Source organism: Hyaena hyaena, unplaced genomic scaffold (assembly GCF_003009895.1).
Source record: "Hyaena hyaena isolate Hyena2069 unplaced genomic scaffold, ASM300989v1 scaffold_104, whole genome shotgun sequence".
Classification (NCBI taxonomy): Eukaryota; Metazoa; Chordata; class Mammalia; order Carnivora; family Hyaenidae; genus Hyaena; species Hyaena hyaena.
The window spans coordinates 3,388,810-3,413,469 of record NW_024080736.1 but is presented as its reverse complement, the minus strand read 5'-3'; the positions used below and the strand labels follow the sequence as shown (position 1 = coordinate 3,413,469).

The following is a 24,660-nucleotide window of genomic DNA, read 5'->3' as shown; positions in this document are numbered from 1 at the left end:
TCTGGTTTCCTTCCACAATTTGCCTGCTACTTTTTATTTTTCAGTCTTCAAATAGCTATTCTATCTTCTTTGCAAGGTTTTCAGTTATATTCATTTAAGGTTGAGTGTACTTATTCCACCTTAACGTAAAACTAGAGCTCTTCTGTTTGACTACATTTTGTGTTTGCCTATCTAAAGGACTAATATTAAAATTATTTAACAATTATCATGCCACAAACATCATCCAGAACAGATGGCAGTCTGTTTATAACATACACTGACTTTAAACAACTGATATGCCTATATAGGTACATAATGCCTGATAATCTGCCCTGCCTGATTGTGGTTCAATTTCTATTTAATATCTTTTCTCCCATGATAATAGCAGACATGTAAGGTAAGGTGTCTGGTGAACTACCTTATCCTTGGGTAATGATAACTCTCCTGTGTGTTAACTAGCTAGCTTGGCCTCTGATCTGTCTCTCAGGTGCAGTGGATTCTGACTCACTCATATCATATTCATTGCTCTAGCTTAGGGGCAGAGACCTATGATATCTTCTGCTTCTCAAATGTAGGAGATGGGAGATGCCTGACTACTTGCTGTGAATCTGATCCTACTCCACCCATTCAGATCGCTGCCCGTGGGCACTTCCTTCTCCTTAAATTTCACACTTCTGTGCTTAAAACAGACCTGGAAACACTCTCCTCTTTCTCAGTTATCCTCCTACACATGCTCTGGGCTATAATTTCCTCATTCCAGTTGCATCTAGTTTGTGCCTTCCATGGATTTCTTAACATTTCTCCTCTATTACTGGATTTGTTTCATTTTATAATGCTTTAAGAATTTGTTCTGCCTGGGTAGCTCAGTCTGTTCAGCATACGATTCTTGATTTCAGCTCAGGTCATGATCCCAGGGTCATGAGATTGAGCCCTGTGTGGGGCTCTTTGCTGAGCTTGGAACCTGCTTAGGATTCATTCATTCTTTCTTTCTGTCACTCTTACCCCCTCTTCCTCTGCCCCTCTCCCACCGTGTGTGTGTGTGTGTGTGTGAACGTGTGCACGTACACGTGCGCACCTGCACGCGCGCTCTCTTTAAAAAAAATTAAACTCTTTGTCATTCCACGCCTTCTCTGTTATTGCCATTTTATTCTGAACTACCATCATTTTTTTCCTTTAATAGTGTCCTATTCGTATTCTTGCCAATCTGTACTTTGTTGTCCATGTGCTAGCTATAGTGCTCTTAGTAAAACAAATCAAATCGTATATTTCCCCAGACTTGAAATAAAATTCTTCAGTAGCTTTCTATCCCGTTCCGAAGAAACTGCAGCCTTTATCATTCCTTACAGGGCCCTGCGTGACTTGCCCTTTCCCTATAGTACTCTGTGCCTCCTCCTCCTTCCGTAGTTTGCTTTGCTTGCTCTTTGTTGGCCTATTTGCTCAAATATGTTAAGAGTATTTTCTTTTTAGGCCTGTATGCTTGCTCTTTTTTGAATAAAAGGCTGTAGATTTCTGCTTAAGTCAAAGAGGCCTTCTGTGACCATCCTACAAAATATGCAGCCCTAAACTTTAGAGTATTTATCACTGCTTGAAAATATTTAATTTTTTGTTGTCTCAACTACTAGAAAATAGGCTTCATTTGAACGAGACTTTATCTTGTTCACCACTCTTGCCCAAGAATACTTGCATGTATGAATTTGTCAGTATTTGTTGAATAAAAGTATGAACAAGTAGCACTTGGGTACTTGGGAAGCTATATGGATATGCTTAGGCCACATATTGATTAAGTGTTCACTTCTGTTAGTTAACTAATAAAGTAAAGCAGTGTAAGACATTTCTTAAATGTGGGTAGTTTATCAAACTACCAACTACCTATTGATTAGTGAAATGAGGCCCTTGGAATTTGATTCTAAAACTGATTTGCCAGTTATGCTTCTAACTTAAGGCCTTCTGAGGTTGAGTGGTTATTTTCTGCCTTCCAGTATAGCATATTGTATATAATTGGATTACATTATTTACTGTATTTAGTCTTTTTTTTTTTTTTTTTAAGTTTATTTGTTTTGAGAGAGAAGGAAAGCATGAGCAGGTAAGAAGCGGAAAGAGAGAATCCCAGGCAGGCTCCCTGCTGTCAGTGTGGAGCCCAGTGCAGGGCTCAATCTCACAAACTATGAGATCATGACCTGAGCGGAAAGGAAGAGTCAGAAGCGTAGCCAACTGAGCCACCCATGCACTCCTTATTTGTTGTATTTAGTCTTATTTGTCTAGTGGAATCCTGTTTTTATTAGTAATTTAGGAGTTCATTAACAGTAGGATCTTTGCATCTAGCACAGCGCCAGTATCTTGTATTTAAGCCATTCAGTTGACCAAGGAGACTCATGCATGAGTCAATGTGATATGGTTGAAACACAGTTTTCATTTACTTCTGCAAGGAGAGTATTCTACAGGCATCAGGCTCTGATAAACAAAATGCATGTTGAGGTATTAATGCTCATGACCCGTTCATGCTGGAAACCTGGGAACTGCACAGTGTTTGGCTTTGCATGATTCCCATTATCTGTATCCAGTTTTATTTGATTAGGATAGGCTGGTGCATTTATAGGAGTGATATACTCAGTTGTCAAATATGTTTTCTTTCCTTGCTAATACATGAAACATTTCATAGAAATAAGATATTCACGCTCTTGAAACATGCACAACTTATTTTTCAGTTTGGTAAGTTACAAAGATTTCTTTATTAAACCAACATTATTTTATTACGTAAAATGATAAGGAAAATTATTTCTATATTTAAAGTGTCATTTTTGTGTCATTGTAAGGGTATATCTGGTATAGTAGCATTGCTAGAGAACAAGATTTCTTATTGTTTTAGTAGTTTATCATTGTGGAAAAAAAAATCATTTAGCTTTCAAAAGAGATTGCTTTGAGAATAAAGAAAATAAAACTTAAATAATACATATGCACCAGGCTATGGATGAGGTGCTCTCACATAATCATCATTTAATTTGCAGAATAATGCGATGAAGTAGGTATTATTTTCCATAGGAAAATATTTCAGGCTTTATACTAATCTACACCAGAAGTTTCAAATCCTCTTTGTTGGTAACGTGTACTTAGAACCTTTCTGTTCTAGTATTTAAAATTCAAATTTGGGGCACCTGGGTGGCTCAGTTGGTTAAGCGTCCCAGTCTTGATTCAGCTCAGGTCATGATCTCATGGTTCATGAATTCGATCCCTGTGTTGGGCTCCACTCTGACAGCAGGGAGCCTGCTTGGGATTCTCTCACTTCCTCTCTCTCTCTCTCTGTCCTTGCCCTGCTTGCACACCCACATGCTTTCTCTCTCTCAATAAATAAACATTAAAAAAATAAAATACAAATTTGTTTGTTGGTGGGTGGGTAAGACCTAGAAGAAAAGATTTGACCTTACATGATAAATCCCTCTGAAGTGTCTTTATTTCTACTCCTATAATTCTTCTGAGATTTAACTTAAAATATTGATTATCCTTTGTATAAAACTCTTTTTTCATAAAATTAAAATTGTCCCTTTTGCCAACGATTTCTTATTATCTTGATGTTCTAGGGATAGTTCAGAATGTGTTTACATATTTTAGCCATGCTTTATATTTCTTAATGTGAGATATAATGTTACTAATTAAAAAATTACTTTTTACCAACAAGGTAGATATTTAAAAAGAACATATTAAGGCTTCTTTAGCTTCCACTATCCTAAAGTAACCAATATTAATTACATTCAGTTTGTATCCTGCCATGTTTTTTCCCTGAGCTCATACTGGCATATGCAGGTATGTTTGTGTGTGTGTGTGTGAGAGAGAGAGAGAGACAGAGAGAGAGACAGAGAGAAAGAGACAGAGAGAGATGGAGGGAGACAGAGACAGAGAGAGATTGAGTTTGAAGATTTTTAAAAATACAATGCGATTTTAGTTCTCTTTTCTCCCAGTTAACAAGATAGTATGGCCACCCCTCCATGAACACATTTAATTTCTAACTTTTTTAGTATATGTGCTGCCGAAGTGAGCACTTAATTTCTAACTTTTAAAAATCTGTATATGGCTCACAGCATAAGTAATCCATAATTTATTTCGCCATTCCCTCATATAGAGTGTTCATATTTTCAGAGTGATTCATAATCATTTATCTAGTAATACCTTAAACTCTTGGAATATGCACCCCCCAGATACTTTTTGTGTCAGAACATACTAAGTTTCTACTTTGCAATCTGATAATTGGTCTAGTTAACACTAGAAATCTTGTAGAAACCTCTCCCTTCTTACCTGTATTTATGAAAGAAAAGGAATAAAAGCATGGCAGCTAAAAAGGTTGGAAAAGGTATCTTTCCAAACATCTAGAAAGATTTTTATTTAAAATATTCATGGGACACTTGGGTGGCTCAGTCAGTTAAGCATCCAACTCTTGATTTTGGCTTCAGGTCATGATCTCATGGTTTCTTGAGTTCAAGCCCTGAATTGGGCTACCCACTGGCACTGGGGAGCCTGCTTGGGATTTTCTCTCTGTCCCTCCCCACTCACACTCGCTCTCTCTCAAAATAAATAAATAAACTTAAAAAGTATATATATATACACACACATACGTATATACACACATGTATATATATATATATTATTAAAAATTTTTTTAATGTTTTTATTTTTGAGAGAGAGATAGAGACAGCATGAGCAGGGGAGGGTCAGAGGGAGAGGGAGACACAGAATTTGAAGACAGGCTCCAGGCTCTGAACTAGCTGTCAGCACAGAGCCCGATGAAGGGCTCGAAGCCACGGACTGTGAGATCATGACCTGAGCTGAAGTCAGATGCTCAACCGACTGAGCCACCCAGGCGCCCCATATGTATTCTTATCTGAGTTTTTCTGATAGATAAAACTCATAAAGCCTCTTTGAAAACTTCATAGCATTTAATGAAGGGCCATACAAAGTTGGATAACAAAGGGTGAAGAAGAAACATGTTAGTAAAGCCTGGGATAAAGTTACTATTGAGTAAGTACATTATTTGTTTTGTTTGAGGTACAGGTTGGATTTAGTAAATCTTATTCCTAGTGAGAGATTGAAGAGCTCGTTCCCACAAGGGGGCAGACTAAGACTACCTGAAAACCTTCACACTATAAAGAATATTTTTAATTCATGGTTGATTTATTAAGAAGGAAGAGGAAATTACCTGGGGCTAGAAATGAATAGAGAGATAACTGGCTGATCATCCCATGAATGGTACCATATATTGGGGGCATCCACCCACCTCGTCCCCAGTGCAAGCATGGGGGTTGGCATGTTGGACACACCCCTGCGGCTATGGGCAGATTGGCCTTCGTGAGTGGAAATCTATATTGCTGGACCCATGATAAATTCCATCCCTGCTACCATGGCCACTTTGTTAATGAGCCGTTTGGGCAAGGCTAGAGGGGCTGTGTAAAAAGCCAAGTCCTCCAATGAGTTCATGTGATCTGCTGTGTTGTTCAGCACCTTCTCTGCAGTTTTCTTTTTGGTAAGCATTCGCATGGGACATATTTCATCCTTTATTCTGTGCCCTTTGAAAGAGGTCTGTTCATATACCTCAACCCCAGATTTCCTTATCACTAGTTTTCTAATTATTCCTTTCAAATCTCTGAATATCCATTAAACATTCTCCTTGAGTCAGTACAGGATAGTTCCTCTGTCATCTTTATTCCTAGGCAAAGTGAACAACTAGGGACCCTGTTCAAATTTCTGCTACTGGAATGGTTTCCCTTCGTAATGTCCTTCAAGATCACCACAAATTGTGGCTGTAGTGTTGTCATCTGCATGGTATCATCCAGGGCTATCAGTAAATAAGCCTGATTTTTTTTTCAGTGAGATGGTCATAGAGAATTTACCAGATTAAGTAAAAAGCTATAGCAAGAGTAGGAACTTTGGGCATCTGGGCTACTTGCTCATGCAAATTATTTGTGCATTCAGGACCTGCTCAAGCCTAATCTCATGTACACTTCTTCCTTTTGCTGAAGTCCTACAACACACACCCAGTCATATTGATTTGTTGGTTCAACACTACTTAGTTCATGATGGGCTGCCAAGGTCAGAGCATTCATTCTAAGGTCCTATGGTAAGCCAAAAGCTAATTGTCAATAAAGGATAGTATTTACATAGGATGGCATAGTTTTTTGTTTGTTTGTTTGTTTGTTTTTTACAAAGTACTAGAGATCTTTCCTGAAAAGTTCTGAATTAACGAGGTAAGAGCTGTATCTGCCACAGATACTTGGAGCAACTTTGGATCTGGTGGATTATATAACCCAAGAGGCAAAGTAGCCCATATTTGTTGCAGAGTCTTCTGTTGTTCTGGGTCTCTCTCATATCCAGCAGTGTTGGTAAATGGTTCACAGTAGCATAATCAAATGAGGTACAGATTGCCTAAAAAAATCAAGGAGGTCTAGGCGTTGTACCTCTTTTTGACATAAATGAGAGTAGATGCAGCAACCTCTTCACCTTGGAAAGGATATTTTGAATTGCTCAAGACCATAGGGTTCACAAAAATTTCAGTGTGGAATATTTATGAATTTTTGTGGAATGCTTTCTGAATTTTATTTCCCACTCTCTGGCATGCATGTTTTTGCCACAGTATCTAGATCAATTGCTGCTTCCTGTTCACATTTAATCATCATGAACGCATCAGTATAGTAGACAAGCAAAGGTGTCCTATGAAATGGAGGGATAGTTAAGATTATTATCTAGAGTAGGGGAATTAATTGGAGGTTGAAGAGTGAAAATATATAGCTAACTATAACAGCTGAATGCATACTATTTATGATTATCTCATTCTCTGGTCATTAACTGCAAACCAGGTGTCAGGGATAAGTTGATTTGTTTTAGCAACAAAACCACATCTAGAATAGTAGTAGCAGTGGGAGTCACAACCTGAGTAAGTTACAAAAATACACGGTTATTCTCGAGATTTTTCTATCCTCTGCGCAGACCATATAGGTAAGTTGAATGGGGATGTGGTAAGAGTCCTCATCCTTGGATCTTTCCAGTGTTTAGTGATTGGATCAAACTTTTACCTTATATTCTAGAGATGGATTAAACTTATTTCTGGATATAGGTCTAGGACTTGACTATGCAGTACAGTAGTCATTGGCCACATGTGCCTATTGAATACTTGAAGTGTGGCTGGTTTGAAGGGAGGTGTGTTGTGTCTGTAAAATATACACCAGATTTGAGACTTTCTTTCTGTTCATATCAAGAATGTTTGCCTTTACTTATTGAAGCATTGTTGTAATAGTTGCTTAAGGTCTTTGGTTTTTACTTCTAACATCTGTTTAATCTCAGGAATGCTTTTATTTATGAACTTCTTTTTCTCATGTTGATATTTTCCTGTTTCTTCAAATGACATCTAACTTTGGATTATATTCTGAACTTTTTGAATATCATATATCATACCATGGGTTTTATTTAAATCCTAAGGAGAATGTTGATTTTTTCTGTGTGCTCATTGGCCATATATCTTACCATGGGTTTTATTTAAATCCTAAGGAGAATGTTGATTTTTTCTATGTGCTCATTGGCCAGTTGGCCAGAATATGTTTAGGACACAGGTTCCTACCTGCCTTCTGGGGGCTGTGGTTCCAATGTCAGTTTGGTTTTCTACGCATTTACAGTACTATATAGATAGGTCGCATGTATGTGACCCAATGTCCATCTGGGATCAGAGTAGTGGTCCATCTTGTTGCTCTGCCCTCAAAGCCTATGGGATGCTGTTTAGGGTCAGATCCATGCACACAGAGCTCTGAGTCCAGAAGTTCATATACAACTCAGTGGGATTGTTTAGTTGTTATCCTCTTCTTACCTCAATCTTACAAATAAGTTCCAGCTCTCTCCTTTCCCAGCACTCTCACTAAGAAACAGACTAAATTTTTCCCATTGTGCTGATAAACTGCTGTTACTGTTTGTATCTAGATCAAGTGATAAAAGGACAGAGGGAGAGGAGGAAGGCAGTAATGATTTACCTCATCATACTCTTGGGATGGCAGTTCTTGGGGTCAGAGAAAAGGGTTCCATTTTCCCAGGGTTTTAGGTACCTGCTCATTCACCACTACCATCTCTGTGCTGCTGCTGACATAGAATTGCCTGGACACTGGGATAGAAGATATGGGGAAAAAGGGAGTTCCCTAGTCTCTGAGACCAATAAAAGATGAACCTACCTTGATGTGTCGTTATCATCTAAAGTCCATAGTTTATAGTAGGATTCACTCTTGATGTTGTACATTCTGTGGGCTTTGACAAATTTATAACAACATGTGTCCACCATTATGGTATTATAGTTTCACTGCCCTGAAAATTCTCTATGCTCAGGCTGTTCATCCCTTTATCCCTTAACCCTGGAAACCAATAAACTTCTTAGTGTTTCTGTACTTTTTGCCTTTTCCTAAATGGAAAAGTCAGAATCATATAGTATGTACCCTTTTCCAGTTAGCTTCTTTCACTTAGTAGTGTGTATTTAAGGGCTCCAGTATCTTTTCATGGCTCGATAGCTCATTTCTTTTTGGTACTGAATGGTATTCTGTTGCCTGGATCTACCACAGTTTATTTATCCATTCATATACTGAATGATATCTTGGTTGTTTCCAAGTTTTGACAGTTATGAATAAAGCTGCTATAAACATACATGTACAGGTTTTTGTGAGACTATATTTTCAACTCATTTGGGTATATACCAAGGAGCACAATTGCTGAATCATAAGAGTATGTTTAGTTTTGTAAGAAACTGCCAAACTGTCTTCCAGAGTGACTATCTCACTTTGCATTGTCACCGGCAGTGAATGAGAGTTTCTGTTGCTCCACATCCACGTCAGCATTTGGTGTTGTCAGTGTTTTGGATTTGGGCCATTTTAATATGTGTGTGGTGGTATCTTATTGTTGTTTTATTTTGTAATTCTCTAATGACATATAATGTTCAACATCTTTTCATGTGCTTATTTGCCATCTATATATCTTCTTCAGTGAGATGTCTGTTCAGGTCTTTTGTTCTTGTTTTAATTGTGATTTCCATATTCTTGTTTTTGATCTTGTATATTTTAGATAATGTCCTTTATTACATTTCTGTTTTGCAATCTGAAGTTGGTTATTATTATTACTTCTTTTTTTGAGGGGTAGGGGCAGAGGGAGAGAGAGAGAGAATCTTAAGCAGCCTCCATGCCCAGCATGGAGCCCGATGTGGGGCTTGATCTCACAACCTGAACTGAAATCAAGAGTCAGACATCCACTCAGGTATCCCAGAGCCAAAGTTTTCTCCCTCCCTCCCTCCCTTCCTCCCTTCCTTCCTTCCTTCCTTCCTTCCTTCCTTCCTTCCTTCCTTCCTTCCTTCCTTCCTTCCTATTTAGAGAGAGAATGCAAGCAAAGAGAGGCAGAGGGGGGGGGAGGAAAGAATCCCAAGCTGATAGGACAAAATCTGACATGAGGCTCAAACCCATGAACTGTGAGATTATGACCTGAGCTGAAATCAAGAATCAGATGCTCAACTGCCTGAGCCACCCAGGTGCCCCACCAGAGCCAAAGTTTTAAATTTTAATGAATCTAGCTTATTATATCTTTTATGGATAATGCCTTTGGGGTTGTATCTAAAAAGTCACTGCCATACCCAGAGTCATCTAGATACTCTTCTATGTTATCCTCTAGAACTTTTATAGTTTTGCATATTACATTTAGGTGTATAATCCGTTTTGAGTAAATTTTTTGTGAAGGGTGTAAGGTCTCTGTCTAGGTTCATTTTTTTGAATGTGTATGTCCAGTTCTCCTAGCATCATTTGTTGAAAATACTATCTTTTCTCTACTGCTGCCTTTACTCCTTTGTCATTGATCAGTTGACTGTAGTTATGTGGGTCTATTTCTGGTTTCTTCATTTTCTTACACTGATCTATTTGTTCTTTCACCATTATGACACTGCCTTGATTCCTAATAGCTTTATAGGAAATTTTGAAGTTGAGTAGTGTCTGTACCCTGTTTTTCTCCTTCAAATATTGAATTGGCTTTTTGAGTCTTTTGCCATTCCAAATAAACTTCAGCATCAGTTTGTCAATATCAACAAAGTAACTTCCTGGGATTTGACTGGAATGGCATTGATTCTGTCTGATCAATTTGGGAAAAACTGACATTTTGACAATACTGATTCTTCCTATCCATGAACATGGAGTATCTTTCCATCTGTTTAGATCTTTGATTCTTTTTGTCAGAGTCTTGGAGTTTCCCTTATATAATTCTTGTATGTATTTTGTTAGAATTAGATCTAAGTATTTCTTTTTAAAAATTCACAGTCTGATAATTCCAACGTCCCTGCCATATCTGTGTCTTGTTCTGATGCATGTTCTGTCTCTTCAAATTATATTTTTTACCTTGTAAATTTTCCTTGTAAGTTTCTACTGAAAGGTAGGCATGACATACTGTGTAAAATGAACTGTGGTAAATAGTAATGTAATTGTAAGGTATCAGGGAGGGGAAAGTGCCCTGTCGTTCTAGAATTACGTCAATAAGCCCTATACCCTGAACTTCACCAGTGCTTGTCAGTTGTTGTTTTCTCCCCTCTCTGTTAGGAAACTGGAAACGAGTTCTCTGCATTCTTCAAAGGGTTTAGACTTGCATTCAACAGGAGAGTAAAGGTGGAATATGCTTATTCCATCTTTCCCGGAACTGGAATCTAATCACATTTTTCAAATATGTAATCATACTGATACTTGTAAAACACTCATACGATGTGTTTCCTTGTATTAATTCTCTTCTGTAGAACAAGAGAAAATTTTGGGCTGAAGGCTTTCCCACATGGTATATTTTCATGGATTTCTTTCCATTATGAATTATGTCTGTAAAGGCAAGAGGGATCATTGAAGCCTTTCCCACATTCATTACACATATAAGCCTTCTCTTCTGTAAGTGTGTTCACATTTTTCCCATGGGATGAGTGACTTCTGAAAACATTTTCACAGTCATCGCACTCCTTGACTTTCTTCCCAGGATGTATTTATATGTGTTGGGTAAGTTCAAAGTTTCTGTAGAAAGCTTTTCTGAATTCATGACAGTCATTGTGTTTGTCTCCTGTGTGTATTCACATAGGCATGTGAAGCTTACTGTTTCTACTGAAAACTTTTTCTCAGTCGTTTGTGGTTAAAGAGTTTCTCCCCAGCCTGGATGCTCTGGTAAGAAGTAAAATGAGTGATCCTGTTGAAGGCTTTCTTACAGTCTTTGTGTTCACAGAGTTTCTGCCCATTGTGTATTCTCTTGTGCGTTGCAAGGCTAGATATATTTCTGAAGAATTTTCCATACTGTTTACATTAATAAAGTTTGTCTCCAGTATAAAAGCTCATGTATATTTTGGGGATGACTCTGTAGTCATCAGCACTAGATGCTTTTCTGTTCTGAAATTATTTGAAGGGTTTCTCCTCGCTTTAATTCCCCTGTGTCTCTGAAGAATATAATGGTTCCTGAATTCTTACATTTGTGATTTGTTTCTCCTTTATGATTTCTCCTGCAAAATAAGATTAGTGCTCCTTCTGATGTCTTTTCCATGTAGATTACATTCATACAGTTTATTTCATTAAGATTCCCTTTTATTTGCATCTCATTTATGCAGACAGTGTAGTGAAAAGCTGAAAGCCTTCGCTCTCTGATATATCCTGTCACTTCTTTTCTTCAACTGTGTCTAGAAATCCTAGCCAGTGTATTAAAGCCTCTATACGGAAGTTCTTTTTGTACTCAGATCAGGATGGTAAGATGAAAACAAAAGAGACCATAGGACAGAGCATTCCAGGCAGATGGAAAGGCCAGATCCATGCCCCCAAAGAAAGAAGATCGAGGGCCTCAGTCAGCTCTGCCACCTCTGCCCAGCCAAGGGCTACCCCAGTATCCAAGTCTCAGTCATGCCAAGGGGCAGGAGCAATAAATAAGCCATAGAACATTTATACTGTTATGAGCTTTCATTCTAGAGGAGTGAGACAAATAAAAGAACCAGATAATTTCAGGTTATGATAAGTGCCATCAAGAAAATAAAACAGGATTGTGTGACAGAGAATGAGAAGTGGGGAAAAGAGTGAATGATAACTTTAGGTTAGTCCTGGTGGGCCTCCCTGAGGAGGGAACATTTGAGCCAGAACCTTTTAAGACAGAGGAAAGCCAGCTTTGCAGAAGTATGGAACTAAGCCTTTTAGAAGAAACAGGGAAAAAGGCCTGAAGTTGAGAATAAATTTGGCCAGATGAAGGAACTGGAAGAAAGGCTAGTGTGATGGAAACATTTTAAACTGAGGAGAAAAGAGGGAACTGATGGCCTCAGAGAATTAAGTAGGTGGGGCCAGGTTGTGGGAGGGCCTTAAAGAATATGGTAAGGATTTTGAGTTCTAATTGTCTTCTGGTACTGATTGACTACATGATCCTATATTAGCTATTAAGCTTCCTCTGACTTATTTTTGATTAATACAGGAACTTGTGAGAATGTTGCAGACTAAGAGTGATATAAACCTTGGTTTAAATCTTGCCATGATTTAAATTATTAGGAAAAATTTAGGCCAAATCCCTTTGCTTTAGAAATATATGAAAGCACTTTGACAAATTATGCATTAAGTATGTCATGTTTCACATGCCTACACTTGTTGTAGGGGCCAGTTTATCACCTGAGCTCTTGTTTTTTCTTTATGCTTAAAAAATAGTCTTTAGTGGGGTGCCTGGGTGGCTCAGTTGGTTGTCCAACTCGGCTCAGGTCATGGTCTCACAGTTTTTGAGTTTGAGCCCTGCATTGGACTCTGTGCTGAGAGCTTGGAGCCTGGAGCCTGCTTCAGATTCTGTGTCTCCCTCTCTCTCTGCCCCTCCCCAACTTGCGCTCTCTCTCATTCTTTTAAAAATAAACATTAAAAGAGATTTTTAAAAATAGTCTTTAGTGAAATAAAACATGCAATCAGAAAAGCATACAAATAATAACTATACAGTCAGTATATTATCACGAAGTATTGTGGGGTTTTTTAAAGTCAATTTATTGAAGTTTAATTCATATATAGTAAAATTTGCTCCTCTTAAAGTATATAGTACCAAGAATTTTTGCAAACATACATGGTCATGTAACTATCACTAAAATCAAATATAGATCATTTCCATCATTATGTAAAAGTTACAACATACCCTTTTATAGTCAGTCCCTTCCCCCTACCCCAGTCCCTGCTATTTGATCTGAATTCTGTTACGACTGTATATTTAATTCTTTTTATTTTTTAAAGTTTTTTTAAAGTTGTTTTTTTTTTTTTTACAAATAGTTTATTGTCAAATTAGTTTCCACATAACACCCAGTGCTCATCCCCACAGGTGCCCTCCTCCATGCCCATCCCCCCTCCCCCCCTACATCCATCAGTCCTCAGTTTTTGTCAGCATTCAAGAATCTCTCATGGTTTGCCTCTCTCCCTTTCCCCCACCATTTCTCCCCTTCTTCTCTCCCTTGTTCCTCAGTTAAGTTCCACCTAATCCTCCTATACGTACAGACATATGATATTTGTCCTTCTCTGCCTGACTTATTTCACTCAGCATAACACCCTCAAGGTCCATCCATGTTGCTACACATGGCCAGATTTCATTGTTTCTCATTGCCTGTATATTTAATTCTATAGATGAAACCATATAGTATATAGCCTTTTTACTGTGGCTTCTTAGGCTTTAATGCATTTGAGGTTGATCTATTTTTTTGGATTTTTTTCTTTTTGTATATGTGAGTAGTTAATTCTATTTTAAACTACCAAAATGTTACCCACTGTTGTATACCATTTTGTATTCTCACCAGTGGTACATAAGATTTCTAGTTCATTCTTCCCAGCATTTGGTTTGTCAGCATTTTTTTTTTTTAATTTTAGCCATGTAGTGACATCCTCTAATTTGCATTTTCCTGGTGATCAGTGATGTTGATCATCTTTTCATGTGTGTATCAGACAGACATCTGTATCTCTTAATGAGGTATCTGTTCAGATCTTTTGCCAATTTTTTTGAATTGGAGTTGTTTCTTGTTACTGAGTTAAAAGACTTCTATGTGTATTGTAAAAATCAGTCCTTTATCATATATGGGTTTTGCAAATATGTTCTCTCATTTGATAATGGGTTTTTAATTTTCTGAGTGCCTTTTGAAGAGTAGATCTTTTAAATATTTATGAATTCCAGCTTACCACTTTTTACAGTTCATCTTCTTTTGGGTCCATTGTAATAAATCTTTGCCTGACACAAGTTCACCAGGTTTTCTCCTACGTTTTCTTCTAGAAGTTTTATAGTTTTGGGTTTTACATTAAGGCCAATGATCCATTTCAACTTGATTTTTCTATGTGGCAAAGGTATGGGTCAAGATTTGTTTTTGTGTGTGAATATCTACTTGTTCTAAAACTATTTGTTGAAAAGATTATCCTTTAAGCACTGGATTGCCTGTACACCATTGTCAAAAATTATTTGACTAGGAGTGCCTGGGTGGCTCAGTTGGTTAAGCATTGGACTCTTGATTTTGGCTCAGGTCATGATCTCATTGTTGTAAGATTGAGCATAGCATTGGGCGCTGCACTGACAGTGTGGAGCCTGTGTAGGATTCTCTCTTTCTCTCTCTCTCAAGATAAATAAATAAACATTTTTAAAAAATTAGTTGACTATATCTGTGTGAGTCTTATTTTGGACTCTGTAATCTGTTCCATTGATTTTATGTACATTCTTTTGCCGGTACCCCATACCTCTGATTACTGTAACTTTACAGTTAGTTTTGAAATTAGGTACTGTGAGACTTCAAAATTTGCTTTTCTTTACTCAAAATTGTTTTGTCTTAGTGGTTTTTTTTTAATTTTTACATACAAAGTTTAAAATCAACAGTGCCTGCCTAGCTCAGTCAGTAAAGCAGGTGTCCATTGATCTTGGGTTGTGAATTTGAACATCCTAAGGGGTGTAGAGATTACTTAAAAATCAAATCTTTAACCAAATAAATAAAGTGTAAAAATAAATAAATAAATCAACTTGTTGATTTGTACCAAAATACTACCTGATGGATTTTCACTGGAATTGTTCTAAGCCTGTAGGTCACTTTGAGGAGAATTGACATCATAATGACAGGAATCTTCAGATTCATGAACACATTATATCTCTCCATTTAGATCTTTGATTTTTTCATCAGTGTTTTATAGTTTTTAGTATACAAGTGTTGTACTATTATTTTGTTAGATTTATTCCTGATTAATATCATGTTTATTTTTATTAATTTTTTAAATGTTTATTTTTGAGAGAGAGAGTGCGAGTAGGAGAGGGGCAGAAAGAGAGGGACACAGAATCCGAAACAGGTTTCAGTCTTTGAACTGTCAGCACAGAGTCTGATGTGTGGCTTGAACTCGGGAATGGTGAGATCATGACCTGAGCCGAAGTTGGATGCTCACCTGACTGAGCCACCCAGGCGCCCCTAATTTCATATTTCCAATGGTGCTATTTAGGTGGTATGGTTTTTAAAATGCTTATTTTTCAAGTGCCTGTTGCTAGTATGTACAAAGACACTTGATTTTTGTATATTGACTCTTTAATCTTTGAGTTTGCCTAACCCACTTATTTTATACTAGTAGCTTTTGGTGTCTGACTACATGATCCTATACTAGTTATTATGCTTCTCTATGCCTGTTTCCTGCCTAATAATATGGATCTGTTGTGAAAATATTGCCAAGTAACAGAGTGGTGAAAGCCTTGAGTTAAAAGGATGTTTGGAGTAATTTAGGCAAACGCCCTATGTTCTTGAAATAATGTACAAGCTCTTTGACTTTAAGGGCTAGTTTATTACCATGCTATGTTTTGTTTTGCTTTTCTGTGTACTTTTTAAAAATAAACTTTTAAACTTTTTTTTTAAGTTTATTTATTTATTTTGAGAGAGAAGTAGCGGGGGTGGGGGATGCAGAGAGAGAGAGAGGGAGAGAGAGAGAGAGAAAGTCCCAGCAAACTCCATGCTGTTAGCACAGGGCCCAACGCAGAGCTTGATCTCACAAACCATGAGATCAACCTGAGCCAAAATGAAGAGTCAGACGCTTAACCACTGAGCCACACAGGCGCTCCTAATAATAAACTTTTATTGAAGTTTAATATATAAACTGAAAAATTTACAAATCGTGTGTAGTTTAATGAAGTATCATGCTGGAGGTTTTTGATTTCTAAGTTTTATTTGTGGTTATTCATGTAACTTGAAAAATTAGAAGGCTGTTATGTAGAATAAATATTGACTTAGGCTAAAGAATTTATTAACTTGAACTTTAATATCTAATGATCATCTGTATTAAATATAAGACTTAGTGATGACTGAAATTTTTATTGAATTATAATTACTGCTAGCATTTCTTTAGTATCCATATACTTGATATCCTGGTGCTTTTTTAGTTCAGCTTTTGAATATTTAATCACCAGGTGTCTAGCATAACTGAATTTTTTCAGTCAATTAGCAGTTTATTTTATTCTGCCATATTTTCATCACATTATTTCAGTAACTTTATTTGGTTGATTGAAGCAGGAAAAGTGGCAGGAAAAAGAAAGGTAGAAAATGAAGACAAGTAATTTGGAATACCATCAGAAAATGTCATTGGTAGGGGCGTCTGGGTGGCTCAGTTGGTTAAGCAGCTGACTTCGGCTCAGGTCACGATCTCACAGTTCATGGGTTCAAGCCCCGCTTCGGGCTCTGTGCTGACAGCTCAGAGCCTGGAGTCTGCTTCCGATTCTGTGTCTCCTTCTCTGCACCTATCCTGCTTACACTCTGTCTCTCAAAAATAAATAAATGTTAAAAATTTTAAAAGAAAAGAAAATATTAAAAAAAAAAAAGAAAATGTCATTGGTAAATGGGATTCCCAATTTCACTTCCTTCCTGTTATAAAATCCATTCCTTTTGCTATACAAAAGTTCCCATTGAAGTAGGGCTGAGTGGTTTATCAGTGAACAGGGATCTTAAATATGCTCCTCTGGTTTGACTTGGCCTCCTACACTCTTGTGATCTGCCATGAGATGAGCAGCCCCACATATTTACTGCCTCTTCAATGACTAGGCCCAATATTGAAAACCCATAGAGTAGTTCTGAACCTGATAGCCCAACCTAGATCAGCTGACCTCCAGTGAATCTGCAGATTCATGAGAAAAGTAAATTGTAGACTCCTGAGATTTTAGGTTGCTAGTTACCCAAGAAAATCTGGCTAATACTGTCAAATTCTGTGAATGCTTACCAGTACTTTTCTTTACTTGAAACACATATTTTTAGTTTTTTCTCTATGGCTACAGTGAGTTCAAGCACAATTTATAGGACAGGGAAGATGGAGGAAAATATTTTTAAACAGAAAAGTAAACTAGGACATCAAGACTGGACTAATTACTGTATTATTCCTTAAGGAGTATTATTAGATTCTAAAATTATCAGCCAGCCAAGTTTTAATATTGGAACATTTCAAGTAAAGAGGGATGCTTCATTAAATCAAATGCATTCTTCTAGATATATTTCTTCTAAAAAAAAAAATCTAATGCTTATTTTTCTCAACAAAAGGATTCCTCAGTTAGGGAATTATATTAATGGCATGACTCTTTGTAAACCTGTAAAATACTGTAATTCCATATAAATGATTCTCAAGCCTATTCATGAATGCCCACAGATTAGAAATCTACTATGAGAGAAAGAGACTTGAAAAATATGTCTAGGAGGTACAGTATCTACAGATCACAGTTCTAGAGAGAAGAAAAAACAGTTGGAAGAGAAGAAGTAGTCAACATAATAAAAGAAAAGACCCAGAGACTAATGAGAAGAAAAAAGTTAAAACAGATCTTGTTAAAATTTTCTAAGCTCTAAGGATAAGGAATAAATTCTATATTTCTACCAGTAGAAGTTTGGGGGAAAATAATAGTGACGTGGACTATAGTAATGGTAGAAGAAGTGGAAAGAGCATATCTGATTTAAAATCTGATGTTGATGATCTGCAGAACTTCTAATGCATTTGTTGTAAAGGGTTGTGTTAGGAAGAAATTAACGATGGCTTCTGGTTTGAATAAATATGGGAATAAGTAGTAAATATCTACATAAAATTTTTGAGGTAAAATTTACCATTTAAAAATGTACAATTCAGTGGCTTTTAATACAGTTACAGAGTTGTGCAGCCATTACTACATTCATCAGCCCCAAAGGGAAATTCTATATGTAGTAAGCAGTCACTCTCCATTCCTTCCTTCTTATAGTCCCTGGCAACCATAGCCTTCTTTTCTTCCCTCTGGATTTGCCTGTTCTGAACAATTCATATAAATAGAATCTTATAGCATGTGACCTTTTGTGTCTGTTTTCTTTTTCACTTAAATGTAATGTTTTCAAGGTTTATCAGTATTATAGCATGAATCAGGCCTGGCTTCTTTTTGTTGCTAAATAATATTTGATTATACAAATATACCACATTTTGTTTATCCATTCACTAGTTAATGACATTTTAGTTGTTTCCACTTTTTGGCTTTTGTGAATAATGCTGCTATAAACATTCATGTTTAGGTTTTTGCTTGAAAACTTGTTTTCACTGCTTTTAGGGTATATATACAGAAGTGAGATGACTGTGTTATTTCGTGTTTAACTTTTTGAGGAACAGCCAAACTCTTGTACCCAGCAGCTGTACCATCTTATATTCCCACCAGCAATATATCAGGATTCTAACTAATCCTCTACATCTTCACTAACACTTTTTTGTTGTATAGTTCTTGTTTTTGTTTTTATTTTTTATTTTTACTTTTAAAAATTTTTAATCTTTATTTATTTTTGAGAGAGAGAGACAGAGGACAGGCAGGGGAGGAACAGAGAAAGAGGGAGACACAGAATCTGAATCTAGGCTTCGGGCTCTGAACTGTCAGCACAGAGCCTGACACAGGGTTCGAACTCACAAACCATGAGATCATGACCTGAGGTGAAGTCGGACAGACACAACTGACTGAGCCACCCAGGCGCCCCTATTTTTGTTTTTAATAGCTATCCTACTGGATCTAAAGTGATACGTCATTGTAATTTTGATTTACATTTCTGTACTGATTAATGGTGGTGAGTAACTTTTCATGTGCTTATTGTCCATTTGTATATATTCTTTGGAGAAATGTCTATTCAAGTGTTTTGTCTATTTTTAAAGCCTTTTTTTTTCTTTTTTGAGAGGGAGAAAGGGATGGGGAGGGAGGGGCAGAGACCAAGGAGAGAGAGAATCCTAAGCAGGCTCCATGCCAGTGCTGAGTCAACATAGAGCTCAATCCCATGACCCTAAGATCATCACCTGAACTGCAATTGAGAGTCAAATGCTTAACTGACTGAACCACCCAGGCACCCCTTCTTTTGCCTCTTTTTAAGTTGCATTGTCATTTTGTTGTTGACTTGTGGGAGTTCTTTATTTGTCCAGATTCTAGACTCTTTTCAGAACATGATTTGCACATATTTTCTGCCATTCTAGGTGTTGTCTTTTCACTCACTTGATACAGTGTCTTTTGATGCCACAAGCGTTTTACTTGTCAGTTTACTAATTGTCTCTTCATCTCTATCTAATCTGTTTTTCAGTCCATCTTTTTATTTTCATAATTTTCATTCTTAGCTGAAATTGTAAACTTTTATTTTGTCCAAATATTAAGCATACTACTCTCCCCTTTTATACATGCAACATGGCACAGACTTTTAATACAGCATTTGGTCAGTATTTCTCAGTAGAAACTCAGCACTTTGACCTAGTGTATTTCATCTATAGAAATACTGTATAAAGAGCTGCTTAAGTGGCCATTAGCAAGAGACTGGTTATATATAACCACAGTTTTTTAAAATAGTTGGAATTGCATATAATGAAATTACAGCTATAACACAATTACAACTATAACACAATTGGGAACCTTGAAACACTTAATTTAATTTTACTTCTCAGTGTAGGCCACATTATCATCATTTCATGTAAGACCATGCTTGTTTTTTTAAGTTTCCCCTCTTCAATATGTATTGAAGTATGATAGACAAGTATAAATTGTATATATTTAAGGCATATAACGTTATTTTAATAAATGTATGCATTGTGAGGTCATTACCACTATAATGATAATATCCATCACCTCATGCAATTACCCTTTTTGTACGTATGTGAGAACACTTACATAGGAAAGTTCAAATATACAATGTATTATTATTAGCTATAGTCATCATGCTGTATATTAGGTCTCCAGAACTTATTTATCTAATAACTGAAAGTTTGTACCCTTGACCAATATCTCTCTTTTTCCCACATCTCCCTAGTCTAGGTAACCACCATTCTCCTCTTTACTATGAGTTTGATTTTATTTTTCAGAATCCACATACAAGTGAAATAATGCAGTATTTGTCTTTCTTTGTCTGGCTTAGTTGACTTAGCGTAATGTTTTCCAGATTCATCCATGTTGTTATAAGCAGCAGAATTTCCCTCTCCTTTTTTTTCTTTTAATTTTTTAATGTTTTATTTATTTCTGAGAGAAAGACAGCTTGAGCAGGGAAGAGTCAAAGAGAAAGGGAGACACAGAATCCGAAGTAGGCTCCAGGCTCTGAGCTAGCTGTCAGCACAGAGCCCGAGGCGGGGCTTGAACCCATGAACCTGGAGATCATGGGCGGAACTGAAGTCAGACGCTTAACTGACTGAGCCACCCAGGTGCCCCAAGATTTCCCTTTCTTTTAAGGCTGAATAACATTCATGTGTGTGCATCCATGCATGGTGTGTGTGTGTGTGTGTGTGTGTGTGTGTGTGTGTGTGTGTGTGTGTAATCACATTTTCTTCATCCACCTGTTGACAGACACTAAGGTTGTTTCCCAGTCATGGCTACTGTGAATAGTGCTGCAATGAGCATGGGAATGCAAGTATCTCTTTGGGATAATAGTTTTATTGCCTTTTGATATATACTCAGAAGTAGGATTGCTAGATCATATGGTAGTTCTGTTTTACATAATGGTCGTGCCAATTTACATTGCCACCAACACTATACAGAGACCTCTTTGCTCCCCATCATTGCCAGCACTTGTTATCTTTTGACTTCTTGATAATAGCTGTCCTAACAGGTATAAGGTGATATCTCATAGTGGTTTTGATATGCACTTCCTTGATTATTAGTGATGTTGAACACCTTTTCACGTACCTATTGGTTATTTGTGTGTCTACTTCAGAAAATGTTTATTTATGTCTTTTGCCCATTGTATAATTAGGTTGTTTGGGTTTTTTACTATTGAGTATGAGTTTCTTACATATTTTGGATATTAACCTCTAAGGATGTGTGGTTTGCAAATATTTTCTCCAATTCTATAAGTTGCTTTTTCATTTTGTTGATAGTTTCATTGGCTCTGCAGGAACTTTTTAGTTGGATGTAGTCTCACCTGCGTATTTTTGCTTTTGTTGCCTGTGCATTTGGTATCAAATCCAAAAAATCATCACCAAGACCAGATTCAAGAAGTTGTTCTCCTATGTTTTATTCTAGGAGTTTTATGGTATCATATCTTATGTTTTGATCCTTAACCCATTTTTCAGTTGATTTTTGTACGCAGTGTAAGATAAGGATCCAATTTCATTCTTTTGCATGTGACTATTCAGTTTTCCTGGCTCTATTTGAAGAGACCATCATTACCCTGTTGTGTATTCTTGGTGCGCTTGTCAAAGATTAGTTGACCATGTATGTATGGGTTTATTTCTAAGCTTTCTGTTCTGTTCTATTGGTCTGTGTGTCTGTTTTTATTGTAGCATCAAATTGTTTTGATTACTATAGCCTTGTAATATACTTTGAAATCAAGAAGTGTGATACTTCCCACTTTGTTGTTCTTTCTCAGATGTGCTGTGCTAATTTAGGGTCCTTAGTTGTTTCATATAAATTTTAGAATTGCTCTTTTCTACTTCTGTAAAAAAATGCTTTTGGAGTCTTGATAGAGATTGCATTGAACCTATGGATGGCGTTGGGTCATACGGACATTTTAATAATATTAATTCTTCCAGCCCATGAACTTGGGATATCTTTCCACTTACTCTTCTTGAGTTTCTTTCATCCATGTCTTACAGTTTTCAGTGTGCGGATCTTTTCATTTCCTTGGTTAAATTTATTTCAAACTATTTTAATATGTATACTACTTTAAATTTTGTGCCTTATTGCCCCATATTGTGAGACTATTTCTTTTGAATGGTCTTTCTGATTTACTTTTTTCATATTGTTTTATCCCTTTGTTATTGTTACTTAAGGGCCAGATACTGTGTATGAAAAATTGTGGAAGTAATTTGAGATCTATGATGCTGTTGTCTCCCTCTAAGATTTGTGTTAGTTTTTGGCAGGCATTAGCAATCCAAGATTGCCTTAATTTAATTTTGTGATAGACATTTGGAGCTGAGCTTTTTTCCTGTAAAAGGCCAATCTAGCTTTGGTTCATACTTCCTCTTAGAGCACGGCCCTTTGGGCTTCCAAACAAAAGTGTTGGAGTTTTACCAGCTTCTCCTCTGCGTCTTCGATTTGCCTGCATTCCAGTATTTGTCCTTCCAGCTCTTTAAAACTGTCAGTAGCTCCTTAGCCTCTCAGATGTCACTAAGTAAAAAGTAGCCCCTAATGCCAGGCTTTAGTCTTATTTTTGTAATCCTTCATCATTCAGGAAGATTTTTAAGGAATATGCATAGTTCTAGTTTTTCTTAGGGAAACGTTGGTCTGAAGTACATAATCTGCCATTACCAGAAGTCAACAGTATGTAAGTGGGAATGAACAGCCTATAACTTAATCTTTTTAAAATCCTAAGGCAGATTCAAAAATCACCATATAATAACGTCAACCTTACCCACTTGTATTTTCACATACTTTCTTGGAGAAGGGGGTGTTCCTAGAATTAGAATTACAGTGTTCCTACTAGAGATTGCACATATTGGATTGTCGATTTGAATATCAGGTGGATGTCTTCTTTCATGTGTCTTATCAAGGCAGTTAACAGAAAAAAAATGCTCTAATTGTAACACTTACTGAATTGTACCATCACTATTTTTATGTGACTGTATCACTCATAAGACAGTGAAGCCCCTTACAAAGAGGAACTCTGTTTTACCCACGTTTAATCTCCTAATGCTACACCTGGATATAGGTGTCCAGTAAGTATACAAATGAATGTAGGTGTTGAGAATACCTTACTTTGCTTTTCACAGTGAGCATCAGTTTGGGTATATGGTGTTCTGAATCATCTTAAAAGATGAATTTTAACAGAGGAGGAAGAATCTTTTCTTATCAGCTCTTTTGTTTCATTCTTTCTTAACAGGTGGCATCTCCACAGAAAGCGACTGTGCTTTTGAGCCAGACTACGCCGTCCCACCACTTCCAGTGAGTGAAGGTATGCAGCACATTCGGATTATGGAGGGCATGTCTCGCTCTCTTCCATCCTCCCCCTTACTCACACATCAGTCTATCAGTGTTCGGCTCCAACCTGTGAAGAAGTTAACTGGTAAGGACTTTACCTAAATTTAGTATGTTTAACAGGAAAGCTAATAGTATGACACTTTAGGTCATGTCAGATATGTTTGTGTGCATCTTTAGGTTTTTCCTTTTTGGCCTTCCTAATGTCACAGACTCTTGGAAAGTAGAACTTCTGCTGATTTTAACTTAAGGAGTTAGAATAGTACTCAGTTTGACAGACTGATGTTTTTATTTTCTAAGTGATCCATCTGTTGTAGACATATTTTTCTAGGCTTTCAGGAAACTTCTAGTTTTGCCAGAATACACTGTTGTTCTGATTTCATTTATCAGCTTGTTCATGTCAGATTAACAGATGGGGATATTGTAATTTTAGGATAATAAGAGCTTCATAGGTCAGCAGAGGTACCTCAGTCATGGTTTTTGTTTGAAATCCTAATCTGTATATTTCACATTTATTTCTAAAAGTTGATTTAGATATTTTCCTCTCCATTGTACATTTCTCCAACTTCTTAGGATATGTACCATAATTCATAACTCGTGGGTTGCATTAATTCAAATATGGTCTCACAGTATATATTATCCATTCAGATCAAATTATTAGGTGTGAAACTGTATCTTTATTAAATGAAGTTTTGTCCCTTTAAGCCTTTTCAGAAAAGAAATTTTACTAATGTCGAACAATACTTACATGTGAAAATATGTAAGCCTGAGTCACTTTCTTAAGTTTCTTTTAACATTATCAGTATATATTTTGTGTCAGTAAGTTGATGGGTTATGAGTGATTAGAGGCAAGAAATTAAGTCATTCTCAGAAGACACATTAACTACTTCTTATGTGTCTGGCATTAAGTTAGACAGTGGGGAGATTTGATTATCATGTGACAATTCAAAAGAAAGCAGGAGGAAAGAGAAAAATGGAATTTTTGGACTCTTGCATCTATTTTGAATGAAAATTTTATAATGTTTATAGTTTTCATGAAAATAATAGTATTTCTTTATTCTTTAGTTCCACAAAGCATATGAGATGCCTTTTATATTATTTATTGTTTTCTTCGGCTTCTTCAAATAACTGAGTCAGATACCTACTTTGATTAGGTAAAAATCTGTAAAATAGTTTAGTAACATTTTACTGAAATCGTTATTCCCTTCTTATATGTAAAAATACGGTAAATTTTAGGTGGTTGGGCCTTCATAAAATGTCTTTGCTTAGAAATGTCCATTTTCCCTGCAGTTTAAGGTATTATTGATTATTGAA

At 36.6% G+C, this 24,660-nt stretch overlaps 1 protein-coding gene across 5 annotated transcripts in view; it reads left to right on the top strand.

Moving 5' to 3' along the window:
* The window catches only part of TANC2 (tetratricopeptide repeat, ankyrin repeat and coiled-coil containing 2), a 374,283-nt gene that overhangs the window by 126,276 nt on the left and 223,347 nt on the right, over positions 1-24,660 (top strand). For 3 of the 5 annotated variants that reach the window (XM_039235903.1, XM_039235901.1, XM_039235902.1), the window contains exon 4: positions 23,252-23,434. In XM_039235903.1, the coding sequence (XP_039091834.1) occupies positions 23,252-23,434 (183 nt within the window). The remainder of the gene's footprint in view (positions 1-23,251; positions 23,435-24,660) is intronic. The other 2 variants (XM_039235906.1, XM_039235904.1) reach the window with 1 other exon arrangement.